General features: G+C 43.6%; 1 protein-coding gene across 1 annotated transcript in view; it reads right to left on the bottom strand.

The window, feature by feature from the left end:
- The window catches only part of ltbp3 (latent transforming growth factor beta binding protein 3), a gene marked incomplete at its 3' end in the record, with an annotated part of 141,852 nt that overhangs the window by 39,088 nt on the left and 76,440 nt on the right, over positions 1 to 26,324 (bottom strand). Inside the window, exons 8-17 of the mRNA XM_080749585.1 lie at positions 25,199 to 25,354; positions 23,210 to 23,344; positions 21,067 to 21,080; positions 20,186 to 20,252; positions 16,093 to 16,170; positions 13,729 to 13,857; positions 11,871 to 12,002; positions 9,677 to 9,805; positions 7,017 to 7,136; positions 765 to 887 (exon numbers count right to left, since the gene is read on the bottom strand). Of these exons, the coding sequence (XP_080605711.1) occupies positions 765 to 887; positions 7,017 to 7,136; positions 9,677 to 9,805; positions 11,871 to 12,002; positions 13,729 to 13,857; positions 16,093 to 16,170; positions 20,186 to 20,252; positions 21,067 to 21,080; positions 23,210 to 23,344; positions 25,199 to 25,354 (1,083 nt within the window). The remainder of the gene's footprint in view (positions 1 to 764; positions 888 to 7,016; positions 7,137 to 9,676; positions 9,806 to 11,870; positions 12,003 to 13,728; positions 13,858 to 16,092; positions 16,171 to 20,185; positions 20,253 to 21,066; positions 21,081 to 23,209; positions 23,345 to 25,198; positions 25,355 to 26,324) is intronic.

The raw sequence follows: 26,324 nt of genomic DNA, 5'->3' as shown, positions 1-26,324 counted from the left end.
AAGGCTTTTTCGCATAAATCTTTTTGTGGAAACACTTCAGAATTCGAATAAACTTTCATTATTCGCAAAAACTTTTATGCGCTTGGAGGAGGTGGATTTTGAGGCTTTACAAAAAAACGTAATGCGCATTAGTGCAAGGGAAACACAAAGTGAATAAGTTTTGAATTAAGATGCATTGAACTTGCAGGATATCGACTTGGCTGAAGGGAGCTACCAACTTGTTAGCGCTGTGTTCCCTTCTACTGTACCTTGCATTGGATGTTTATTTTGTGTGCAAGCCTCGTCCGTCACATCATCCAAGTAAATCTTGGCTAACCCTTTGTCATCACACTGTGTTGCGTGCCAAAAGTGGCCGATCTATAAGCTCACAACACCTCGCATCCGCGACGCTGCAGGATGAGTGTGCAGCAAGACACAGGCTCAGCAGTCAGACGTGGAGTGCTCACGTCTCGGATTCTTTCTGAAAAAATCAGCCCCATCCCAGCTCTGTGCACTGTGTGCAAGCCCAGCCCCATCCCAGCTCTGTGCACTGTGTGCAAGCCCACGGGAAGTATTTACAGCAGGTCGGTCAGACGGAGCCAGGCGATATGTGGCGATGTGTCGATATCCTACAAGTCGGCTCATGCAACCGTCACTAATTCGAATGACAGACGCAAATGAAAAAAGGCTAAATTATCTTTGTCTTAATGCGCATTTCTGATAAATCGCTTCCTATTTTCGAATAGGTTTATGGAAACATGACTATAGAGAGGATGTGCACCAACCTCTGCAGGCCTTGCTGTCAGCAGACGGTAGGAACCCTTCATGACACAGACAGCGGTAGCTTCCTGGTAGGTTCTCACAGCGACCGTTAGGACACACACCTGACTTCTGGCACTCATTGATGTCTGGAGGCACGCACACACACACACGCACACACACACACACACGCACACAGAGAGGAGGGTTGGCTGCTTAATGCAGGGCCAGAATGTATGAGACACCCAGAGTAATGCTAGAACATTGTTGTCCCTTTATCTTATTGTGGGCTCGCCTATAAGGCGAGCACACTTTAGATATTGTCATTGTGGGCTCGCCTATAAGGCGAGCACACTTTAGATATTGTCATTATTTATCTATCAGTCAGTCAGTCAGTCAGACAGACAGTAGACGGGAACTTCGGTTCCTTTCTACTCCTACATACTTAGTGAGAAAATGAAAATAAAAACATCAATGTGTTCAGTTTACAGTGGCGAAGTGCGCTATTATTTTTTATAGCAATCGGCCAAATGGTGGCGCTGCACGAAGCCTTCGAAAGTGCGAACTTTGAACAGGTATAGCTCATGCTGTGTTTGAGGTACAGGCATGAAACCTGTATACACGTATGCGTCTCCTCATGCCGAACAACTTTTAGCCTCTGACTTTTGACCTCTGACCTTTAGATCTCCCACAATTCGGAATTATATGAAAAACAGTAAAAATCTATCTCCTCCTGGTTTTTTTTCGATACGCGCACAAAACTTTTTTCACATGAACTTTGGACCAATACGGTCAAACTAATCTCGGCGGATTTCTTTTAAAGTGAAATATAATTTTTTAATAATTCAATAAATATTGCAGTTTTATGCAAATTATTCTTCGGCCTCTAAATCATACATGCAAAGTTACACGTTCATGGCATTTGGCAAAGATGTGGAGGGTTAGTCAAAGTATCACTGAAACCAATTTTATTCCAATCGGCCAAAGGGGGGCGCTATACGAAGCGTCTGAAAATTCAAACTTCAAACGGGCATAAGTCATGACTCGTTTCGTTTGAAGACATGCAACTTGTTACACGCGTGCTTTGACTCAAGCGGAAGACATCTGTGTCGTTGTTAAGTAAGCTCCGCCCTTCGATTTTCCGCCACTTTGAGCAGTTTGTAAAACGCGTAAACCCGCTTTTATTCTGGAATTTTCGCGTCACGTGCACAAAACTTTTTTTACGTGAACTTTGGACCGATATCTAAAGATCTGTCAGATCGGATTTCTTTAACATTGAAACATGCTTTTTTAAATAATTCAAACAATATTGCATTTTTATGCAAATTATTCTTCTGCCTCTAAAACATACAAGCAAAGTCACATTTTCATGACAAAATAGTGTAGAGGGTTAGTTCAAATATCACTGAAACCAATCTTACCCCAAATGGCCAAAGGGGGGCGCTATATAATTTTGAGCAGTTTGTAAAACGCTTAAACCCGTTTTTATTCTAGGATTTTTTTTGCAATTTGCATGAAACATTCTACACACAATCTAAGGACCTTTATCTAACATGCCTATGAAGTGCACACAAAAAAATTATAAAATAATAATAATAAATATAGCTGCAAGCAGCGATAAAGTGTCCAAAGCCAAAAACACCTCAAATCATGAACACAGCCTGGGATGTGCGTGAAATCTTGCAAGCACATTCCCAATAGGTCAAGGAACAGATACCAACCTTCTCACATTGGCCTGTTATAGCGCCACCAGCGGGTCAACTTTTGCAAAACACATTTTTGGAACAAAATGGACCAATCTTTGACGTCAGTAACGTCAAAGAGAGCACTGCCTGCGATCTTGACATTTTGTACTTTTATAGCCATTGTTTTCTGGCTTGAAGCGAGCCCACAATTGTTTCGAAGGAACAATATTTTTCTAGTTATTTATTCCTATACTATATCAAGTTCTCCTCAAAACTTCGGTTCCTTTCTACTCCTACATACTTAGTGAGAAAATGAAAATAAAAACATCAATGTGTTCAGCTTACTGTGGCGACGCGTGCTATTACTTTTTACAGCAATCGGCCAAATGGTGGCGCTGCAGGAAGCCTTCGAAAGTGCGAACTTTGAACAGGTATAGCTCATGCTGTGTTATACATACAGCCATGAAACCTGTATACACTTATGCGTCTCCTCATGCCGAACAACTTTTACCCTCTAACTTTTGACCTCTGACCTTTAGGTCTCCCACAATTCGGAATAATATGAAAAACAGTAAAAATCTATCTCCTCCTGGGTTTTTTTCGTTACGCGCACGAAACTTTTTTCACATGAACTTTGGACCAATACGGTCAAACTAGTCTCGGCGGATTTCTTTTAAAGTGAAATATAATTTTTTAATAATTCAATCAATATTGCGGTTTTATGCAAATTATTCTTCGGCCTCTAAATCATACATGCAAAGTTACACGTTCATGGCATTTGGCAAAGATGTGGAGGGTTAGTCAAAGTATCACTGAAACCAATTTTATTCCAATCGGCCAAAGGGGGGCGCTATACGAAGCGTTTGAAAATTCAAACTTCAAACGGGCATAAGTCATGACTCGTTTCGTTTGAAGACATGCAACTTGTTACACGCGTGCTTTGACTCAAGCGGAAGACATCTGTGTCGTTGTTAAGTAAGCTCCGCCCTTCAATTTTCCGCCATATTGAGCAGTTTGTAAAACACGTAAACCCGCTTTTATTTTGGAATTTTCGCTCCACGTGCACAAAACTTTTTTTACATGAACTTTGGACCGATATCTAAAGATCTGTCAGATCGGATTTCTTTAAAATTGAAACATGCTTTTTTAAATAAATTCAATGAATATTGCAGTTTTATGCAAATTATTCTTCTGCCTCTAAATCATACATGCAAAGTAACATGTTCATGGCATTTGGCAAAGATGTAGAGGGTTAGTCCAAATATCACTGAAACCAATCTTATTCCAATTGGCCAAAGGGGGGCGCTATACGAAGCGTTTGAAAATTCAAACTTTAAACGGGCATAAGTCTTGACTCGTTTCGTTTGAAGACATGCAACTTGTTACACGCGTGCTTTGACTCAAGCGGAAGACATCTGTGTCGTTGTTAAGTAAGCTCCGCCCTTAGATTTTCCGCCAATTTGAGCAGTTTGTAAAACGCGTAAACCCGCTTTTATTCTGAAATTTTCGCGTCACGTGCACAAAACTTTTTTTACGTGAACTTTGGACCGATATCTAAAGATCTGTCAGATCGGATTTCTTTAAAATTGAAACATGCTTTTTTAAATAATTAAATGAATATTGCATTTTTATGCAAATTATTCTTCTGCCTCTAAATCATACATACAACGTAGCATGTTCATGGCATTTGGCAAAGATGTAGAGTGTTATTCCAAATATCACTAAAACCAATCATACCCCAATTGGCCAAAGGGGGGCGCTATATCATTTTGAGCAGTTTGTGAAACGCTTAAAACCGTTTTTATTCTAGGATTTCTTTTTAGCAATTTGCATGAAACATTCTACACGCAATCTAAGGACCTTTATCTAACATGCCATGAAGTGCATACAATAAAATAATAAAATAATAATAATAAATATAGCTGCAAGCAGCGATAAAGTGGCCAAAGCCAAAAACACCTCAAATCATGAACACAGCCTGGGATGTGCGTGAAATCTTGCAAGCACATTCCCAATAGGTCAAGGAACAGATACCACCCTTCTATCATTGGCCTGTTATAGCGCCACCAGCGGGTCAACTTTTGCATAACATTTTTGGAAAAAATGGACCAATCTTTGACGTCAGTAACGTCAAAGAGAGCACTGCCTGCGATCTTGACATTTTGTACTTTTATAGCCATTGTTTTCTGGCTAGAAGCGAGCCCACAATTGTTTCGAAGGAACAATATTTTTCTAGTTTATCTATCAGTCAGTCAACAGTAGACGGGATCTTCGGTTCCTTTCTACTCCTACATACTTAGTGAGAAAATGAAAATAAAAACATCAATGTGTTCAGCCTACAGTGGCGACGTGTGCTATTATTTTAAACAGCAATCGGCCAAATGGTGGCGCTGTAGGAAGCCTTCGAAAGTGCGATCTTTGAACAGGTATAGCTCATGCTGTGTTATACATACAGCCATGAAACCTGTATACACTTATGCGTCTCCTCATGCCGAACAACTTTTACCCTCTAACTTTTGACCTCTGACCTTTAGGTCTCCCACAATTTGGAATTATATGAAAAACAGTAAAAATCTATCTCCTCCTGGGATTTTCGCGATACGCGCATGAAACTTTTTTCACATGAACTTTGGACCAATACGGTCAAACTAATCTCGGCGGATTTCTTTTAAAGTGAAATATAATTTTTTAATAATTCAATCAATATTGCGGTTTTATGCAAATTATTCTTCGGCCTCTAAATCATACATGCAAAGTTACACGTTCATGGCATTTGGCAAAGATGTGGAGGGTTAGTCAAAGTATCACTGAAACCAATTTTATTCCAATCGGCCAAAGGGGGGCGCTATACGAAGCGTCTGAAAATTCAAACTTCAAACGGGCATAAGTCATGACTCGTTTTGTTTGAAGACATGCAACTTGTTACACGTGTGCTTTGACTCAAGCGGAAGACATCTGTGTCGTTGTTAAGTAAGCTCCGCCCTTCGATTTTCCGCCATTTTGAGCAGTTTGTAAAACGCGTAAACCCGCTTTTATTCTGGAATTTTCGCGTCACGTGCACAAAACTTTTTTACGTGAACTTTGGACCGATATCTAAAGATCTGTCAGATCGGATTTCTTTAACATTGAAACATGCTTTTTTAAATAATTCAAACAATATTGCATTTTTATGCAAATTATTCTTCTGCCTCTAAAACATACATGCAAAGTCACATTTTCATGACAAAATAGTGTAGAGGGTTAGTTCAAATATCACTGAAACCAATCTTACCCCAAATGGCCAAAGGGGGGCGCTATATAATTTTGAGCAGTTTGTAAAACGCGTAAACCCGTTTTTATTCTAGGATTTTTTTTGCAATTTGCATGAAACATTCTACACGCAATCTAAGGACCTTTATCTAACATGCCTATGAAGTGCACACAAAAAAGATATAAAATAATAATAATAAATATAGCTGCAAGCAGCGATAAAGTGTCCAAAGCCAAAAACACCTCAAATCATGAACACAGCCTGGGATGTGCGTGAAATCTTGCAAGCACATTCCCAATAGGTCAAGGAACAGATACCAACCTTCTCACATTGGCCTGTTATAGCGCCACCAGCGGGTCAACTTTTGCACAACACATTTTTGGAACAAAATGGACCAATCTTTGACGTCAGTAACGTCAAAGAGAGCACTGCCTGCGATCTTGACATTTTGTGCTTTTAAAGCCATTGTTTTCCGGCTTGAAGCGAGCCCACAATTGTTTCGAAGGAACAATATTTTTCTAGTTACATCATGCATCACATCATGTGTGTCTATAATTTAAGCCTTCATACTAATAGACGTACAAGTTTCACACAACAATAACCGACCTACCATTACCATTACCATTATAGGGTTATGGCAGAGAGTGAAAAGAGAGTGAAAAGAAGACGTTATTTCCAGGTCAGTTTTTACCAATTATAGAGGGTTTAAATGGTACCGGATATGCAGCTCGTAAAATAAAAGGTGAATTGATCTCACTGCATGATGGAGGACGATATCAAGATAGATTTAAATCTCCACAATACAATTATCGTGAGTGTTTTTTTATCACGATAAACGATAATGGCAATTATTGTCCCATCCCTACTCAATGTTAGGGATGGAGCTCGTTAATATTTATTGATAATGAGCACCTTATCCATCCTGCTTATTGAACCAGGCTTTTATCCAGCCCACTATTGAGAGTTTTCTAGTATTTTGTGGAAAGATATGAGACACATTCTGAACAGAACTGGTATCTTTTATTATTGGCCAGTTGTTGTGAGATTGTGGCTGACCAGCATCTATGAAGATGACAATTGATAAAAGTAACAAATATTATCATCAAATATCATAAAAAACAATCATTCATTAGTGTGCAATAAGTGTTAAATGGCTTTATATTATGAATAGTACTGTACTGATTTATTGATCGCCTCTTGTCTTGATTGTTTAAACATGATATCATGGGCCGCTATGCTCCATAACAGGCTTGATAAGCCCAAAGCTTATTGATACGTGGTACTCAATAAAATGTGTCATGGAGTTTGTAGCGGACCCTTGTTTCAGCTCCCTCTCTACTCACCATAGCAGGTTCCTCCTTGGGCCTGGTGACCTGGCAAACATGGAACGCACTCGTAGGATCCTGGAGTGTTCTCACACTGCTCACTGGGACACGTGTTGGGGTTCAGGCACTCGTTGATGTCTGCAAGACACACACGCACGCACGCACGCACGCACGCACGCACGCACGCACGCACGCACGCACGCACGCACGCACGCACGCACGCACGCACGCACGCACGCACGCACGCACACACACACACACACACACACACACACACACACACACACACACACACACACACACACACACACACACACACACACACACACACACACACACACAAAATATGTCTTGTGTCCACATTAAACAGAAGTACAAGAACACCTTTTACAAAAGACATACACAGAAAATCAGACAGTTACAAAGAGCCTATAAAGCAGAACATGGGGGGGGCGAAGATTTACTACTCTGGCCCCCTGGTTTACATCTTCTAACGGCGCAAGCAGACTTTGCAACCCTCGACACGGCGACCCGCCGCTTTAGCTCACTCTGTGGTGTCTCACATGGATCAAGTCCGCTTGAAACGGCGCGCCTCCTTAGGGCGCGTTCACACCAGGGTTATTTGGTCCGCTTAAAAGGGACCATGGTCCTCTTTCTCCTTTGGTCCGCTGGTGTGAACGTGCAAAGGGACCATGGTCCCTTTGTTTGGTCCGGACCATGGTCCTCTTGAAAAGGCAGGACTCGGTCCTCTTCCAAAAGGACCATGGTCCGGTCCTCTGCTGGTGTGAACGGAGCCAGACTTTATAGAGGACCAAACGTAGGTCTGATCAGCCTACAGTACATTCTGCACTGTGTGGTGTTCATTGAAAAACAATAGGCTATGGAAAAAAAGAATAAACGACAACTCGTGAATCAATTCTAACTTCAGCTACCTACAGCTTAGCCTACACTCATCAATCTTTATGTTTTGCAGTTGTGAAGCTGGATTAATAATTAGTTCTAAAAGCATGAATTTCTTACGGGAATCACTATTGATATGACCCGACCGCTGATATTTCTTCATTAGATGCAGTAGGCTACACGTTAATAATTGTATCATCTCCTCTCCCTGTGAGCCGTTGCTCCTGTGCGGTGTCTTGTAAGCTACAGCCTACATGGAAACTGGTGACCCATCGTGTGCGGTGACTCCAGGGGTCGCTCTCCGAACACGGTGATCATTGTTTGTTTTGACTCACATACTGTCACAAATAAAAGTAAGGTCACCATCTTGTGTGTAACACGGGAGTAGACGGAGACAGCCTCGATGCGCACATAACTTCCATCCAACAAGGAAATGTCAAACTTGGCTTTTTTTTTCAAGGCATTATTAGGATTTCGCTCTCTTTTCGCTCTCTCACTGTTCCCCTGAGGACAGGCGTTCACAAGTCAAACTTTTCACATTGTTGTTGGGACGGCAGTAAGATGTCCATAGCCTACTCCAGTCATCGTGTGCTGTGCGTAAAAATAACTGATTTGCAAGCTTACACGGCTGTTTCAGAGCTAAATGAATCCTGTGGTCTAAAGAACAGATCTGCAAGCTAGCAACCTGTTAGATATGTTATTTTTAAGCATGCGCCACCGCATATAAAGTTATGGCTCACACGCATATGCTAGATTCAACATTTGGGACAATAGGGATTTGCTATTATTTTATTGTATTTATTTAGGTTATTTATTCATGTAGCTTCACATTTCCAACATGATAAGGATAGGAAATATCTTTATGGACCCGTTGCTTGTAAAGAAAGAAAGAGACAGAGAGAGATTATTTGATGTGGAAACAGTGACGCTTATTATGTTTTTATTTGGCCACGCGTTCTTGCGCTATTTATTGTTAAATGAATCAAGAAGAAGGCTTTATATTAGGCTATATTTTTTTGAGAGAGAGAGAAAGAGAGAGATTCCTCCATCCATCGCTAATTACTGCCTGAAATGTGTGAGTTTCGCTTCTTTAAAAAAAAGATATAGGAAGCGGCTGTGATTAATAACACAAAATGAATTAGAATAGGCAGTGAAGTAATTTTCCATAGGAATAGCCTATTCTGTCAATAGATCAACAGCAGCCTGTATGACCATGTCCACGTGTCATTTTGTTTACATATTTGGTTCTTTTAACAAAAGTCCCGTGTGAACGCTACCCGGACCAAATTCAAAATGCAACAATGTAAACATTTGGTCCCTGATCCGGACCTTTTAAGCGGACTTTGGGTGAGAACGTGCCCTTAGTCTCCACCGAAGACAAGCTTCCACAGGCGGGTCTTGCCTTAACCGAGGTGCTTTTTTGATTCACGCCAACCGCCAACCGACCCTAGGCTACCAAAGATAAAAACTAAAAGTTTACATCTGTAGCCTAGCTGTGAGATGGTCTACTCTGGCTGATATCTTAGCACTTTGGTTAGAAAAACGTCCTCTAAGCCGTAATCAAAAGTACAACCTCGAGAATGAACACACACAAAGTTAATAGTTAATAAACACAATGTAACCAACCTTCACATTTAATAGTTAATAAACACAATGTAACCAACCTTCACAGTTAATAGTTAATAAACACAATGTAACCAACCTTCACAGTTAATAGTTAATAAACACAATGTAACCAACCTTCACAGTTAATAGTTAATAAACACAATGTAACCAACCTTCACAGACGGGCTGGCGGTGCGATCTGTTCTTGAATCCTTTAAGACATTCACATTTATAGGAGCCTGGCAGGTTCACACACTGACCTCCGACCCCACAGATGTCCTGCTTGGAGCACTCATTCACATCTACACACATGTACAAACACGCACACACACATGCACGCACACATGCACGCACACACACACACACACACACACACACACACACACACACACACACACACACACACACACACACACACACACACACACACACACACACACACACACACACACACACACACGCACGCACGCGCACGCACACACACACACACACACACACACAGACACGCACATAAACACTCAGATGTTACAGAAATACAATACAGTGTTCTTTTCATAGACTAAGATTATTGGTTGTACAGGAGTAGTCCAGAATATTGTAGCGAACGTGTAAAGCCCCTTTCAGGGGGCGGTTGACACGCCCTAGTAATTCATTTAGCAACGAGAGGCGGGCGATTGTTTGGGACGCGCAGAGAGGTTGAGGGGCGGAATGCGAGAGTCGAGTGTTAGCGGTCCCGTGACTTTTGGCGCACCGAGCTGAATCGAACATCGGTCTCCGGCTCGGCAGACCAGCAAGTCTGCGAGTTATGGCTGTGTCTTTTGCGGGGTCGCTACGCTATATACGAGACAGGCTAGCACACGTCAACCCTGGGTATATTCTTGTCCAGGGTATGTTCTGGACTGTTACAACCAGACCTCCCCCATTAATACATGTCATAGTGTCCCTGAGTAAGACACTGAACCCCAGCCTGCCCATGGAAACTGTTCTGATTCAACACATGTGACCTTTCCACCTCACTGCTTGTTAGAATCCAGTGGATTGTAATGTGAACAAGTGTATCTAAAGAGAGGCAGCCGCTCTTTCTCCTCGTCCGGACGGCTTTACGGACGACGGACGCGTGTTGTGCGCATCGCACCGACACATGCTGACTCCAATATTCAGCTCCTTGGATGGGAAGCGAACCCCGGCCGTAGTGATGTATAGCCATGCTGCCCTACGGACTGAGCTAGCCAAACCTGGCTAACAAAGCCTATGTTTTTTTGTGCTTTTATCTTTGTCAACGTGGAAGCCAGAGCACACGAGCGGAGTGGAGCGGGACGGAAAGCCGCTCCGCGCTCCAGGGGTCTATGGTACCGTTCACTCTTCGCTCATGTCGCGCCCCCCCGCCGCTCCGCTCCGCCGCTCCGCTCGATTTGCGTATCGCTCCGCTCACCGCTCACTCCGCGCTCCACTCAGGGTCGTCAAAAAGCAGCAAAAAAAAGTTTCGAAACACTTTCTCCTTCGCCAGTGTGTTCCCATCTAACACAAACGCCTGCGGTAATGTGAGCCTCGGCTTGATGGAGATCTGTCTAGGAAATCTAAGGCATTGTATTTTAAGACGGGCAATATTAAATCCTGTTGGTTATTGATTAGGCTAATCACCACAACCGAGAGAGGGAGGCGAGTCGTGGCGTGTGTTTTTCATTCAGCAAAATCAGTCTCACTTGCATTTAAAATCGTATCCTTTGACTGGCTTAACTGACACAAGGTAGGCTACTTATTATAACACAGCCTAGCCTACTTGTGTGGATGATATAGATACAATTTGTGAAATCTTGATGAAGGGAATTCTCTGTCTGTTCTCCTCTCCGCGGTAACGACATATGGCTGCACTGCCACTACTGCACCCGGCACTGTTTTGTTGGAAACATGCGGTGCGCGGCCCCAACAGGGTCGGCTAGGAGCGGAGGAGGTCTGCGCTCCAAGGAGCGGAGGAAAATCCTCGCTCCGAAGCCGCTCAGACCCGTTTGAAAAGTCGTTCGCTCACGCTCACGTCAAAAACGGCCCGCGCCGCTCGCGCTCCACTCCGCTCGTATGCTCTGGTGGAAGCCCACTTCTTTTGTGCTTTTTCTTTGACAACGTGGATTCTAACGACCACCCTAACCTTAACCTCAGTAACTGCGTGAGACGCAGTGGGGGTGAGAATGTCTTCCCGTACGTCTTCCCGTCCGCTCGTCTTCCTCACAGCCCGTCCTCACTCGCCAGCTCCCGCTCACTCTCCGTCCTCGTCTGCTTTGTCGTCCGAGACGAGGACGACACGAGTGAGCGGCTGTTACTGTATCTAAAAGCAGCCGTCACGTCACGTTACGTCACGTCCACTCCACTCACCCACACACTTCAGTCTCCCATGGTGCACCATGTGTTTGTAACCGTGGCGACAGTGGCATTGGTAGGCTCCCTCCGTGTTGATGCAGATCCCTCTGCCGTGCCCGCAGGGCTCCGAGTCGCACTCGTCTTCATCTGAGGAAGAGAACAGCAGTGAGACACGAGTACTTTTAGCTTACTGACTGGCCCGGAAAACTGCCATGTTCCTCTAGGGCAGGGGTCGGAACCCAAAATGTTGAAAGATCCATATTGGACCAAAGAAACTAAAAACAAACCTGTCTGGAGCCGCAAACAATTATAAAAGCCTTATACATCGTCATTGTCGGGTGGAAACCTTGTATGTCCAAAACTTCGTTTTGTATTTATCATTTACAAAATGAACTAAACTAGTGAAAACAGCCGATCTACAAGCACACAACGCCTCGCTCTGCGAGGCGTTGTGTGCTTGTAGATCTGCTGTTTTCACTACTTTTGTGCATCAGTCTTGTATGATGAAGCAGGACTTTACTTTGTGAGAAAAGAAAAACATACAAATTTGAAACTTGGAGATACAAGGTTTCTGCCCGACAGTGACAATATATTAAAAGTCTACATTAGCTATATTAGCCTACTGTCAAAATGACTAAGTAGGCTACAAATACATAATGAGCATTACATTTAATATTTATTCTACACACTTTTACAGCATTGGAAAGCGTTAAGATTGTTTGTGTCATGTTTGTCCTCCTACATAAACCATATTAAAACAAAAAATATATATTTTTCCCTTAAATACATTTTTGAAAAGGCTCCAGGGAGCCACTAGGGTGATGCTAAAGAGCCACATGCGGCTATAGAGCCGCGGGTTGCTGACCCCCGCTCTAGGGCAGGGGTTTTCAAAGTGGGTGACGGGGCACCCTGGGGTGCCGCGACGGCAGTCCAGGGGTGCCACGAGATCATTTGATAATATTTGGAATTTATTTGGATACAATATTTAGTATCATTTTAAACTTGAAGTACGAAGTTATTTTCAGTCAGTTCTAACCAAAATGGCTGTTATCTCAACGTTTTCCTCACAACATGATCACTAAAATATCGTCACTGTCGGGCAGAAACCTTATATCTCCAAGTTTCAAATGTGTACGTCTTTTGGTAAGGCAAAGCCCTGCTTCATCATACAAGACTGTCGCACAAAACTAGTGAAAACAGCTGATCTACAAGCACACAACGCCTCGCGATGCGAGGCGTTGTGTGCTTGTAGATCTACTGTTTTCACTAGTTTAGTACATTTTATAGATGATAAATACAAAACGAACGGTTTTGAACATACAAGGTTTCCACCAGACAACGACGATATGCTATAAATATAAGGTGCTGGGAGTGAGAATTATAATGTAGGACTCGGATAAAAAAAAATATTTATGGCGTGCCCTGCGACAAAAAAAGTTTGGGAACCTCTGCTCTAGGGTTGGTGACAGTGACATACCTATACAGACCTTCCTGATGACAGTGACGTACTAGGGTGTAACGATATAGTAACTGAATCGAAAAAATCCATTTTAATTTGCAAAGATCTACTATATCGATATACAGTAGTAGACCGGATATCCACGGCTTTCCAACGGCCCATAGTGCATTGCGCAGACGCTGTACCGAGCTTCCGGTGTGTGATTCACAAGCTCACAACGGGTTGCATCTGCGACGCGACGTGAGCTTGTATGTCTGCTGTTAAACCAGACGTTTGGTCCAGATAGTCTCCAGTAAACTCCCGCGGAAAGAGGTGGATAGAGCATATTAAATTCTCTGGTTTGTCGGGCGAGGCGGAGAGGGACATAGGGATTTTCTCGGGATTATCGGGTGAGAGGGTAAATGAATAACATACCGATACAGACGTTCCTCTGCGGGTGCAGCCGGTACCCAGGGTGACAGTGACAGGTGTATCCACTCGGGCTGTTCTCACACTCCCCACGTCCACAGATGTTCCTGCTCAGCTTGCACTCGTCCGTCTCTGCTTCACACATGAAGACACAACCACTCAAACTTCCATCATAAAACTAGTTGGGTAACGTTATACGTTCACGTTGCGTCAGAAAGAATGGAGACGTCAGCGGAAGCAGAACGATCAGAGGTAACTGCTGCATTGATCAATGGAAGCAGAACGATCAGAGGTTACTGCTGCATTGATCAATGGAAGCAGAACGATCAGAGGTAACTGCTGCATTGATCAATGGAAGCAGAACGATCAGAGGTTACTGCTGCATTGATCAATGGAAGCAGAACGATCAGAGGTAACTGCTGCATTGATCAATGGAAGCAGAACGATCAGAGGTAACTGCTGCATTGATCAATGGAAGCAGAACGATCAGAGGTAACTGCTGCATTGATCAATGGAAGCAGAACGATCAGAGGTAACTGCTGCATTGATCAATGGAAGCAGAACGATCAGAGGTAACTGCTGCATTGATCAATGGAAGCAGAACGATCAGAGGTAACTGCTGCATTGATCAATGGAAGCAGAACGATCAGAGGTAACTGCTGCATTGATCAATGGAAGCAGAACGATCAGAGGTAACTGCTGCATTGATCAATGGAAGCAGAACGATCAGAGGTAACTGCTGCATTGATCAATGGAAGCAGAACGATCAGAGGTAACTGCTGCATTGATCAATGGAAAATCAGTCAAACAACTGATTCTCAACAATGTTAAAGGAGTAGTTCACCCTCTAATTGACTTTTTTTCCTATTGATTACTCACGCCATGGAGACTTGAGTTCAATAATATGTTTTAGTTTTAGTCGCATTCCCAAGACAATTTCATTGCAATAAATGTACCCCCGAATCAACGGGGGTACATTTACCCCCCAGGGGTAAATAAACCCATAGTACTACTGTAACACTCCAATGACCATACATGACGCTAGATAGCATTTTATTTTACTGATTAGGTCTACCTATGTTATTGTTTTCTTAAATTGATATTCCTTTGCATTTGTTATTTGTTATATAGTAAAATGCACTAAATGGGAATACCGGGGTATACCCAGTATTTATTTAACTCAGGGAGTGCACAGATGGAACCAAATGGACCCGCACTGGCCTATTTGTACACTCTGAGCTACAAACCCACAAGGGCCATTTTGTTTTACCCCTGGTGTTCCTCAAACGTACTGTAACATTGAGAATTAATTAAATCGTCGATGAACTGAATGAACACAAGAAAGTGAGTGAGTGAGTGAGTGAGTGAGTGAGTGAGTGAGTGAGTGAGTGAGTGAGTGAGTGAGTGGGTGAGTGAGTGAGTGAGTGAGTGAGTGAGTGAGTGAGTGAGTGAGTGGATGAATGAATGCATGAATGCATGAATGAATGAATGAATGAATGAATGAATGAATGCATGAATGAATGAATGAATTAATTAATTAATGAATGCGGCAGTGAGCAGAGGTCTAGTGGGGACAGGCTCAGCAAACATTCCACAACAGGACTGTAACCATGCTTTGTATCATTTAAACGGTAATGTTGGCAGAAATGACAAAACCCAAAGTCATAACAGACACATTTTGTGGAATGTTTAGAGCTCACGCCCAAACTGTGTTCTTCTTCAAAACAATCCGAGTGAACATTAAAGTTGTGCTGTTTGAATCTTTTCTAGTGGGCCCTGGTCCAGAGTTAAACTCCATTTGACCACTTCACAGATGGCAGATGGGGCGGGGATACACAACCCGGCAAATCTCTCTGGGAGTCTCCGGCCAATAGCATGTCCCCCCCCCCCCCCCCCCCCCCACCCCACCCCCCTCTGCTCAGCGCAGCAGAGAACGCTGCTGCGTCATGACGTCAACACATGTCGGTGCGACGCCTCCACTATGATTGGTTAGGGAAATTCTACACTTCATACAACAGTGATTTTAAAGCAGATCGCCCCAGGCTTTATTTTTCTACCCATCGCCAAATAAAGGCTGAGTTTCCGAGGCTAGAATACAGTAAATACCATAGGTTCGACCATGAAGTCCTAGATAAAGGCTCAGACATCTAAACAAGTACAAGTGTGGGCAAGTTGATCTACAACAATCAGTTTGACACCTAATGGCACTAATGAGGACCAACCCACAGCAGCACAGTACAATGATGAGTCCTGAAAGGTGAATTAGTTATAAATCTCAATGCAGCATGGTACAAGGGATGCAATTTGCCCACGGAAGTGGGACAAGAAAACCTGTGTAACTCTTGTTGTGAATGTAACAGTGTAACTCACGTGAGACTTGGGTCTGAGTTTCCAGCGGGTCGTATCCCGGATGCACCCGGATGATGGGTGGAGGGGTGGGTTTGGCCACTGTGGACGAAAGACACAACACAATGTAGTGGGCAGACTTAAAGACATAACCCAATGTAGTGGGCACATTTAAAGACACAACACAATGTAGTGGGCACACTTAAAGACATAACCCAATGTAGTGGGCACACTTAAAGACATAACCCAATGTAGTGGGCACACTTAAAGACATAACCCAATGTAGTGGGCACACTTAAAGACACAACCCAATGTAGTGGGCACACTTAAAGACACAACCCAATGTAGTGGGCACACTTAAAGACATAACCCAATGTAGTGGGCACACTTAAAGACATAACCCAATGTAGTGGGCAGACTTAAAGACACAACCCAATGTAGTGGGCACACTTAAAGACACAACCCAATGTAGTGGGCACACTTAAAGACAGAACCTAATGTAGTGGGCACACTTAAAGACATAACCCAATGTAGTGGGCACACTTAAAGACATAACCCAATGTAGTGGGCACACTTAAAGACATAACCCAATGTAGTGGGCACACTTAAAGACATAACCCAATGTAGTGGGCACACTTAAAGACACAACCCAATGTAGTGGGCACACTTAAAGACACAACCCAATGTAGTGGGCACACTTAAAGACACAACCCAATGTAGTGGGCACACTTAAAGACATAACCCAATGTAGTGGGCACACTTAAAGACATAACCCAATGTAGTGGGCACACTTAAAGACATAACCCAATGTAGTGGGCACACTTAAAGACATAACCCAATGTAGTGGGCAGACTTAAAGGAGTAGTTCATCCCTATTTTCCCCCTATTGATTACTCATGCCATGGAGACTTGAGTTCAATAATATTTTTTGTTTTTTTGTCGCATTCCTAAGACAATAATGAATTAAAAAAAAGAAAAAAGAAAAAAAAGAAAAGAAAAAGTACCCTGAAGGTTTCCCCATCCAGGGCCATGCACTCGGGTCCCCATCCGGAATCAATGAGGGTAAATTTACTATAATCACATTTTTGTCTTAACCCATTTGCTGCTCCAGAAATGAAAGGGTTAATGTCCAGCGTGCCGGCTGCCTGCTCTCCGTCCGCGGCCAGTCTCTTATTTTGAAGGCCGGAAGTAGATCGAGCTAACTAAACAAAATCCTACTTGGCGGAGATTCACCCGGAAGTACTTGTGGTCGAAATGTAAACAGGGGTGGAAGATGGATCCCTTTATACTTTTGCTATTTTAGTGAGAATCCAATGCCTCCTTGGCATCACAAGTGTTTTTTGGAGAAAATGGACTATAAAGTAGGGGTGGGCGATATGGCGATAATTATCGTCTCGGCGATACAGCTTTGCCACGATAGGCCATTTCAGAATATCGTTTCTCTCGTGATACAAACAGTCATTTAGAAAAGGCTCTGGATACAGCGAGTGCACGTTCCATGAGTCGCAGCTCTATTGCTTAATTTATACTTCTATAGTACTGTGGTGTAATTCGCCAAAAAGAACAGATCTACAAGCTATAACGTGTCGCGGCTCAACGTGTCATATAGTTTGAGGATCTGTCCCCTGCTTTCACGGCCCCTCCCAGTGTTGCCAGACGTACGATAATTATCGTATTTGTACGATAATTTGACCCTCTGTACGATGTACGATCAATAATTCCAAAAATGCCCAAATGTACGATAATTTCGGCATATCATCAAAAAGAGCGTGAATTCACTATTTTCCCTGGCTGCTGATCTGGGATCTGGTTTGGCTTCTCAAAATAAGCCAGGAAATCAGTCAATCTGACCCTAGATCTGTACTTGGAGGCATTAAAAACACTGGTTGCATCTTTCCAGACCAGTTTCAGGCTTTTATTTGTGTAAGCTCCAAGAAGTTGCCTGCCTCCACACAGCATATCTGATGCGTTTTTGTCACGCAGGAGTCTAAAACGAGGTCGTTTCTTACACTAAAGACGCATTTTTTGGTGAAAATATACGTTTTTACGCGAGTGATTTCTCTTTTTTGGCCGTGTACGATAGTTTCATGTCAAATACGATAATTCTGAGCCTCCGGTACGATAATTCAACATTTCCCATCTGGTAACACTGCTCCCCCGTGCAGCACGCAGACAGGCTACAGAGTGTCTACAGCACTGACTGAGTTGTGATTGTGTGCAGGAGCACGGCACAGTGGTCCACGATTTAGTTTCACTTTCACGGGACTTTAGTAAAGCAGTGATGCAGCTTGGCCTGCATTCTTTGAAGCATATTTTTTATAATGGATGCATTAAACTAACAGGACGCAAACTACTTATCCGTCCTGCTATCGCTATCAGCCATCTCACTGCTTGCAAAGCTGAACTGTGCTGGAGTCTCATCCATAGCTGTGTGTTCTGGCAGTATTGATGAGATGATTTAGATCACCTTGTAAATCCATGCATCTGTTTTTATTAACTATAAACAAGTAGCTATTTGCTGCTATTTGTAAAGTGCTTATGTTTTCACCATTGATGCATGCGTGTGTCGTCGCGAATCGCGGTGAAATCGTCGCGTCTATTTTGCGTCTATTTTATCTATTACATAATTGGCTTAGTCATAAAAACCATGCCATTATTGTTAGTAGAAAAGCGAAAAGCTAGGATGATAATGAGTGAGTAATTCTCTAAAAATAAAGCTTGTATCATAACAAACCTCCTGACTTTGGTTGGTCATAAGGTAATTTGTTTTCCCTCAAGTTTCAATGGTAAGGCATGGGTTGTTGTCAACCTGTGGGTCGAGACCCCCAGAGAGGTCCCGCCAAATTGTTTTGAATATAGCCTATCTACAAGCTCACAACACTCAAAAAACATTTCAAAGGAACCCATAAAACATTTCTGGGACCCATTTGAATGACCTGAACCATCATCACACCAACTAGTAAATATTTTGAGGTAAAAGATGATAATTGTTTAATCAAACATCTGAATGTTATCATTAAAAAAAAACTATCTTTCTATCTGCAGCATAAAAATGAATAGATTATCTATAGAATATCTGTGTGGGTCTAATAAACCAACCATAAGGTAATTTGTTTTCCCTCAAGTTTCAATGGTAAGGCATGGGTTGTTGTCAACCTGTGGGTCGAGACCCCCAGAGAGGTCCCGCCAAATTGTTTTGAATATAGCCGATCTACAAGCTCACAACACTCTGATAACATTTTAAGGGAACCCATAAAACATTTCTGGGACCCATTTGAATGACCTGAACCATCATCACACCAACTAGTAAATATTTTGAGGTAAAAAATGATAATTGTTTAATCAAAAATCTGAATGTTATCATTAAAAAAATCATAGATTAGTCTATCTATCTTTCTATCTGCAGCATACAAATGAATAGATTATCTATAGAATATATGTGAGGGTCTAATAATCATAATAAACCTAAAAACCCGCATAAAACAGTATCGTGATAATATCGTGTATCGTGATACTGCATGAAGCATATCGTGATAATGCTTTTATCCAGTATCGCCCACCCCTACTATAAAGATGAGAAAGACCGTTGGCTTCCATGTTATGGGATCACTATTGTGTGCACGTGGATGCGCGATGATGATGAATCGGCGAGTCCACCCGTGCCAGTACTTTTCAACGGACGGTACGTAGCCATTGCCAGCTTTACTGTATAGGGTGTGCCAAATGTAGTTCTAAGAGCGGCCATTTCTCGGGTAAACACAGCCTTACACAGGTGTTCTGATTAGACTATAGCATTAGTTCTATGCAATCAAACAATTGAAACACCTGTGTTTTGTCACGAAAGATGGCCGCTAAGGACTACAATGACGTAGCCGCTGGCACACACTATATACAGTAAATAGCACGCGTCATCGCGGGACCGGCACTCTAGGTACCTTTTAATATTTCACGAGTATACACGGGATCTGCATCAAATGAGTTAAGAATGCGACACATACTAAATTAGAGTGAGCCCAGCTTTAGTTTCCACTGCTATGCTATGCAGACATGCTGTATTATTCTAACATTCTAACATGTTGATTGTGGCGTGAGCGTTGCGTGTGAAGGTCAGGTTTACCGGGCACACGGGGTCCGCTGGTGCTGACGGTGGTCTGCTGTGTGGTGGTGGTCTCTGGGGGTCTCTCCTGGAGGTGGAAACACATGATGTCCATGATAATAATAACTAGAGAAGATGCTAATGGAAATTACAAGTGTGGTTGCTAACGTGACTATATTCTACAGAAAGCTACAATAACTGTCATGTGAAGCTCCACCAATTGATTCCCACACCCATTGATTCCCTATGGATTCCCACTCCCATTGATTCCCTATGGATTCCCACTCCCATTGATTCCCTATGGATTCCCACTCCCATTGATTCCCTATTGATTCCCACTCCCATTGATTCCCTATTGATTCCCACTCCCATTGATTCCATCAATTTCCAATGGCAGCGGAAAAGTTACCCTAGTTAGTGTAAGCCATTTACCATGAGAAGGAGTGGGTTGTTGGCTGATTTACCACTGTTTCAGGTTCGCCTTGTGCCAAACACGACCCTCAAATGGTAAATTGCTTTTCTACCACTTCTACCATATAAATGAAAGAGAACACAGTTGTAACTTGCAAGGTTATTTAGTTACAATCAACTGCAACACAACAAACAGTGGGCGGGGTCCATGAGCCAACTCAAGGTTGTTGACTGTTTTAAGCCAATCAGAATCCAGTATCTGAACATGTGACCACAAAAAGTGGTAGAAAAATGAAGTTTGCCCAACAGGGCAACCACACTAACAAGAACTGCACTCTGTCGAGGTGCCAACGTGTGCCTTGCGGGCTACAGGGCTTAAACAGAGGAGGACACCGACATACCTACCCAGCCGATGGCAGTACTTGCGCGCTCTGCTGGTGCAAGTAATAATAATATCCACAAGCTGTTATTATGTCTGTGTGAAGTCTTACCGGCTGCTTGGTTTCTGAAAAGAGAACAGAGAAGAGGAAGAGAATCAGTTATGAATTCAACCTCATTTCACAGACCAGTGCGACCCCCACAATAATCATATTTTAACTGGAGTCCCCCCTACCATGACGAGCACTGAGAGTTGAGGCATTACATTTTGTATGACACGTTTCTGTTGTGAAAATAGCAGATCTACATGCTGAGCATGTAGATCTGCTATTTTCATAATTTCTGCCTCTAATATTTGATCATTTCTCACAATGTTTAATTTGTCATTTTAGAGGTATTAAAAAGGCCTTAAATCTTCACTTTAGAAATGTGCAGATACCCTCTATACACTTAAACTTTATGTTAGTTTGTTTACTGTTGAATGAGAAAACACTGTTTCACATTAGATTATTCATCTGGGGACTCGTCAAAATAATTTGGGGACCCCCCCATAGACAACGGGCTCCATGCACAGCGGCCATGTTGGAAATTGGGCTTCTTTCTTACTTCCTTCACAGCTGTTACCAGTAATACTGATGAAGGCTCTGTTCCATTGAGTCTAGCACAGCGGTTCTTAAACGTTTAGATTTCAGGGACCACCATAACTCTGAGAGTGTAACGAATGGAACCAAATGGACCCGTATGGTTTACAGACCCATAAGGGGACATTTGGAACCCTCTCAAGGACACTTTGAGGCCCACTGGTGTAGCAGAGTGCTTCCAGTTGAGCCAACATGCAACAATATCAGCACCCTGACTCTGTTTGAGCAGAATGGAACAGAGCCTTCATCAGTATCATTGGTAACACTGACTCTGTTTGAGCAGAATGGAACAGAGCCTTCATCAGTATCATTGGTAACACCTGTGAAGGAAGGGGTCCAATTTCTTTACAATATGCTGCTGTTCAAAGATAAGTCTGACACACACATAGACAGTAGCATTATCCACCTGCAGTAATAAAGCCCTATTTTATATCGAGACACATTCGCCCAAAAATAGTAATGCTGTGTTTAGAGGGGTTGTACTGTAAGTGGCCTTGTGGTTAGAGTGTCCGCCGCAGTGGTCGGGTCACACCAAAAACTCAGGACCCAGTGCCTCTTGGCTCAGCGATACTGGGGGTAAGTCCCTGTGACATACTAGCGCCATGTCCAGGAGGTGTACTTGTACTTACTGTTGAGATTGGCACATTTCACCCAGGTTTTTGCATCTCACTCACATCACTTTGTCTGCTGACCTCACTCAGCAACGAAATAAACAGAACATAAACAAAAATAAAACAATTCACAGGTCAGGAGGCAAGCAGTGATCACCACATGATGTGCACTGCAATGTAGTTTGAAATTAAGCAATATTACACGAGAGGGTGTGCATATAACAACCTGCACAACAGCCTTACCGCAGGAACGATCCGACAGGCGAGTTCCGTAGGAAGGGCTGGAGTGCAGGATAACCGTGTTACATACAGACCCTCGAGTGTAATATTGCGATTATACAACTGTTGCCCTTAAAAAAAAACACGTCAACTTTATTTCATTGTAATTAAGATATTTGATAGGAATTTGTAATCTTTTAATGCCACATTTAGCTACTATGTCACATGAAAACCGCTAGCCTAGCCGCCTAGCATAGTGTGGGGAGAGAGGCGCGCTTGCTGTCTTTCGTGACCAACGCAGCTGATTTCTTTACTTGATGAGAGCCAGTGCATCTGTGCTCGTTAGATGCACGGTTGGAGAGCCTGTTTTCCATTGAGAGCCCGACTACCTGTTGTATAATGTACTACATTGCAGGCGTTTTCTGAGAGTGAAACAAATAGAAGACACGGTGTGACATGTGTGATCTGGGCAGCTTGCCCCAGGAAATGTGCCAATCTCAATAGGGAACAACAGTACATCAAGCTGCCTCACGCTACAGAAACAGGAGATAGTGACTGTAAGTGAGCATTAATTAGTGGGCAGCAGTTCTATCCTCCTGTGGGGTCTTGTGGGGCTTGGGTTAGGGTTAGGGGTTTAGGGTACAGACTCACCCTCCTGCGGGGTCTTGTGGGGCCTGGGTTAGGGGTTTAGGGTTAGGGGTTTAGGGTACAGACTCACCCTCCTGCGGGGTCTTGTGGGGCCTGGGTTAGGGGTTTAGGGTTAGGGGTTTAGGGTACAGACTCACCCTCCTGTGGGGTCTTGTGGGGCTTGCGGAGGCCTTTCTCCTGGATGCTGTAGATGTGAGGTGTGAAGGAGAAGAACTCTCTGACGTTCTGGAGGAAGTAACCCTTCCCTGCTGGACAGATCTTACTGAAGGCCACTGGGGGGGGGGGGGGAGGGGAGAGAGAGAGAGAGAGAGAGAGAGAGAGAGAGAGAGAGAGAGAGACAGAGAGAGAGAGAGAGAGAGAGAGAGAGAGATGAAATATTATTTTAACTATGTTCATTCATTCATTCATTCATTCACCCACATACTGTACATACAGACAGCACTCATCACCAATCACAGTACTTGTGTGCTCGGCTGGCTCACAAGTAGGCCATATACTGTATGGCTACGAGTGCACAAGAAACAAGTTGGCACCTCAACAGAGTGCAGTCTAGTTCATTCATTCATACTGTGTAACGGTAATTTTAGTCCCGTGAGATTCCATTTCATAACTAGAAGCAGTGCTCTTCCGAGCACAGGTCTCCACCAGGCCACACAAATCGGCCTGTTATAGCGCCACCATGAGGCTGATTTAAAAAATGTGGGGCAGAGGTTCTGAATTAGCATCCAGGGAGTGTGTGTGCTCAGTTTGGCAGCGATCGGGCCAACGGCGCCGGAGATTAGCTGGTAACAACCAGGCCACACAAATCGGCCTGTTATAGCGCCACCATGAGGCTGATTTGAAAAATGTGGGGCAGAGGTTCTAGATTGGCATCCAGGGAGTGTGTGTGCTCAGTTTGGCAGCGTCCGGGCCAACGGCGACTGAGATTAGGTGTTCACAAACTGCGAGGACGCACGCACGGACGCACGGACGGACGCACGGACGCACGGACGGACGGACGGACGGACGGACGGACGGAGGGGAAAACATACTCTCCCCTCAGCCTTCGGCTGGTGGAGACAATAACTTGTGTTAGTGTGTAACTTAACAACTGTGTTGCTTGCTTCTATACTTTGTTTCTCATTGTTTACTTGGTCTCCATTATTATTATTGACTGTGACCATGTGATTATTTAATGACTCTTCTTACATCTCACATCTGTAAGTTGCTCAGGTTGAGGGAGTCTGCCAGAGTGTAACTTGTTTTGTCCAGTGTAAATGCATGTGTTCATATCCAGTGTGTTTCATAACCCTTTCACACAGATTCATATAACACACACACACACACACACACACACACACACACACACACACACACACACACACACACACACACACACGCGCACACACACACACACACACACACACACACACACACACACACACACACACACACACACACAGGCACAATAACTAAATTGTAAATTGGCTGCCAGTTGCCTACAGTAAATCAGTGGTTTTCAATCAGTGGTTCCGGGTACCACCAGTGGTCCTTGAGGGGGATCCAGGTGGTACCCAGCTAAATGATGGGGAGTTCAGAACCAAATGGACCCTTATAGATCTTTAACTCTTGAGAGTGTAAAATTAAACCTCTTTGTTTATTGGTTAAATGTACAAGAAGTCTGCACAATTAGAGAATGTAGAATAAGTGTTATTTTGATAACCGTTTCGCTGTTATCTGTCCTTATCTCATCAATACAGCATGGAACTGTGGACAAAATCTTATCCAACGACAACACAATATTGTTTTGGGTCTGAGAGATTAGATGTCATCAAATGTCTCAAATGCTGAATAAATAATGGACATTGATATGAAAAGTGTTGAAAGCCACTGGCCTAAATTGATTATGTACTTAACCTGTGGCAACAGGTTTGCCCACAGGTGTGCCAACCTGTGGGCATGGCTCACAGTGTTCCTACCTGTGGGCATGGTTCACAGTGTTCCTACCTGTGGGCATGGTTCACAGTGTTCCTACCTGTGGGCATGGCTCACAGTGTTCCTACCTGTGGGCATGGCTCACAGTGTTCCTACCTGTGGGCATGGTTCACAGTGTTCCTACCTGTGGGCATGGCTCACAGTGTTATTACCTGTGCCAACCTGCGGGCATGGCTCACAGCCTGCCCCCCAGGCCTTGCCCACGGTGCAGCAGCACATCTCCTGGGACAGCTGGGTGGGCAGGGCGTGCTCACAGCGCCCCCCGTCTGTCACCATGCGGAAGCACTGGCCCTGCTCTGTAGGGGACTCTGAGAGAGAGAGAGACACACACACACACGCACACACACACACACACACACACACACACACACACACACACACACACACACACACACACACACACACACACACACACACAGAAAAGATCAAATAAAAAAAGCCATGATTGAAATCTTTAGAAAAATAACCCACTTACAGCCAGGCCTGGAATATCGTCATTTTCCCCATTAAAGATGGGGAATTAAGAATTCAGAATCTCAACAAAGAAAACACTGCTGTCTACATGACAAGAAAGAGACACTGGTGTCTACTGTCTACATATTGAGAAGAAAGAGAAAGTGGTCCAGTCAGCTGGGGCATTAAGGCCACTGTGGCCTCAGGTCATGCCATTGGTTTGAGGGGCACAACGCCAAACTGAGGGGCAATGGTGGCCATGCATGGCCTTCATGGCCTCCATGACATTCCTGCCCTGCCTACAGCAGTAGTTTATTAGACTACATGCTACATCATTTTCACTACAACCTTCATAAGGTATCTGTATCTATGATGGGAATCTATCAAAAAATACCGTACGTGTGCAACAGAGCTAGGACATCTAGGAGGATTCCACTAGCCTTGTTCAGGGTATTCCATCTGTGTTTGGGCCGACAGATGACAGCCAGGGTCTCAGATCTTTACGTCCCTGTGACCACAGAATACTGCCTCAGCCTGTGTTGTGATAATGTGGTCGATAGATAACTGCAGCCCCAAGGAAACTAACAAAGCCAGACGCTACAGACAGCAGACCTGTTACGACAGAGACTGAATGTTTGTGGGGATGACGCATTCATCCTGTTGTGCTGGGATCAACACAGACTGGCTCCCTGGGTGTCAAAGAATGGATTGTAAAAGCTACTGTTGGTTTCTAAAGCGTTTGAACGCTTGGATGATGATCTGGTGCGATATCATGGGCTGAATCTCAGATCTAATGCCTGGTTACGCTGTGTAGTGTGTAGTACC

The sequence above is a fragment of the Nannobrachium achirus genome, assembly GCF_963921795.1.
Source record: "Nannobrachium achirus genome assembly, chromosome: 19".
Classification (NCBI taxonomy): Eukaryota; Metazoa; Chordata; class Actinopteri; order Myctophiformes; family Myctophidae; genus Nannobrachium; species Nannobrachium achirus.
Note: the sequence above shows the minus strand (reverse complement) of the source record. Positions and strands in the feature narration are given on the sequence as shown.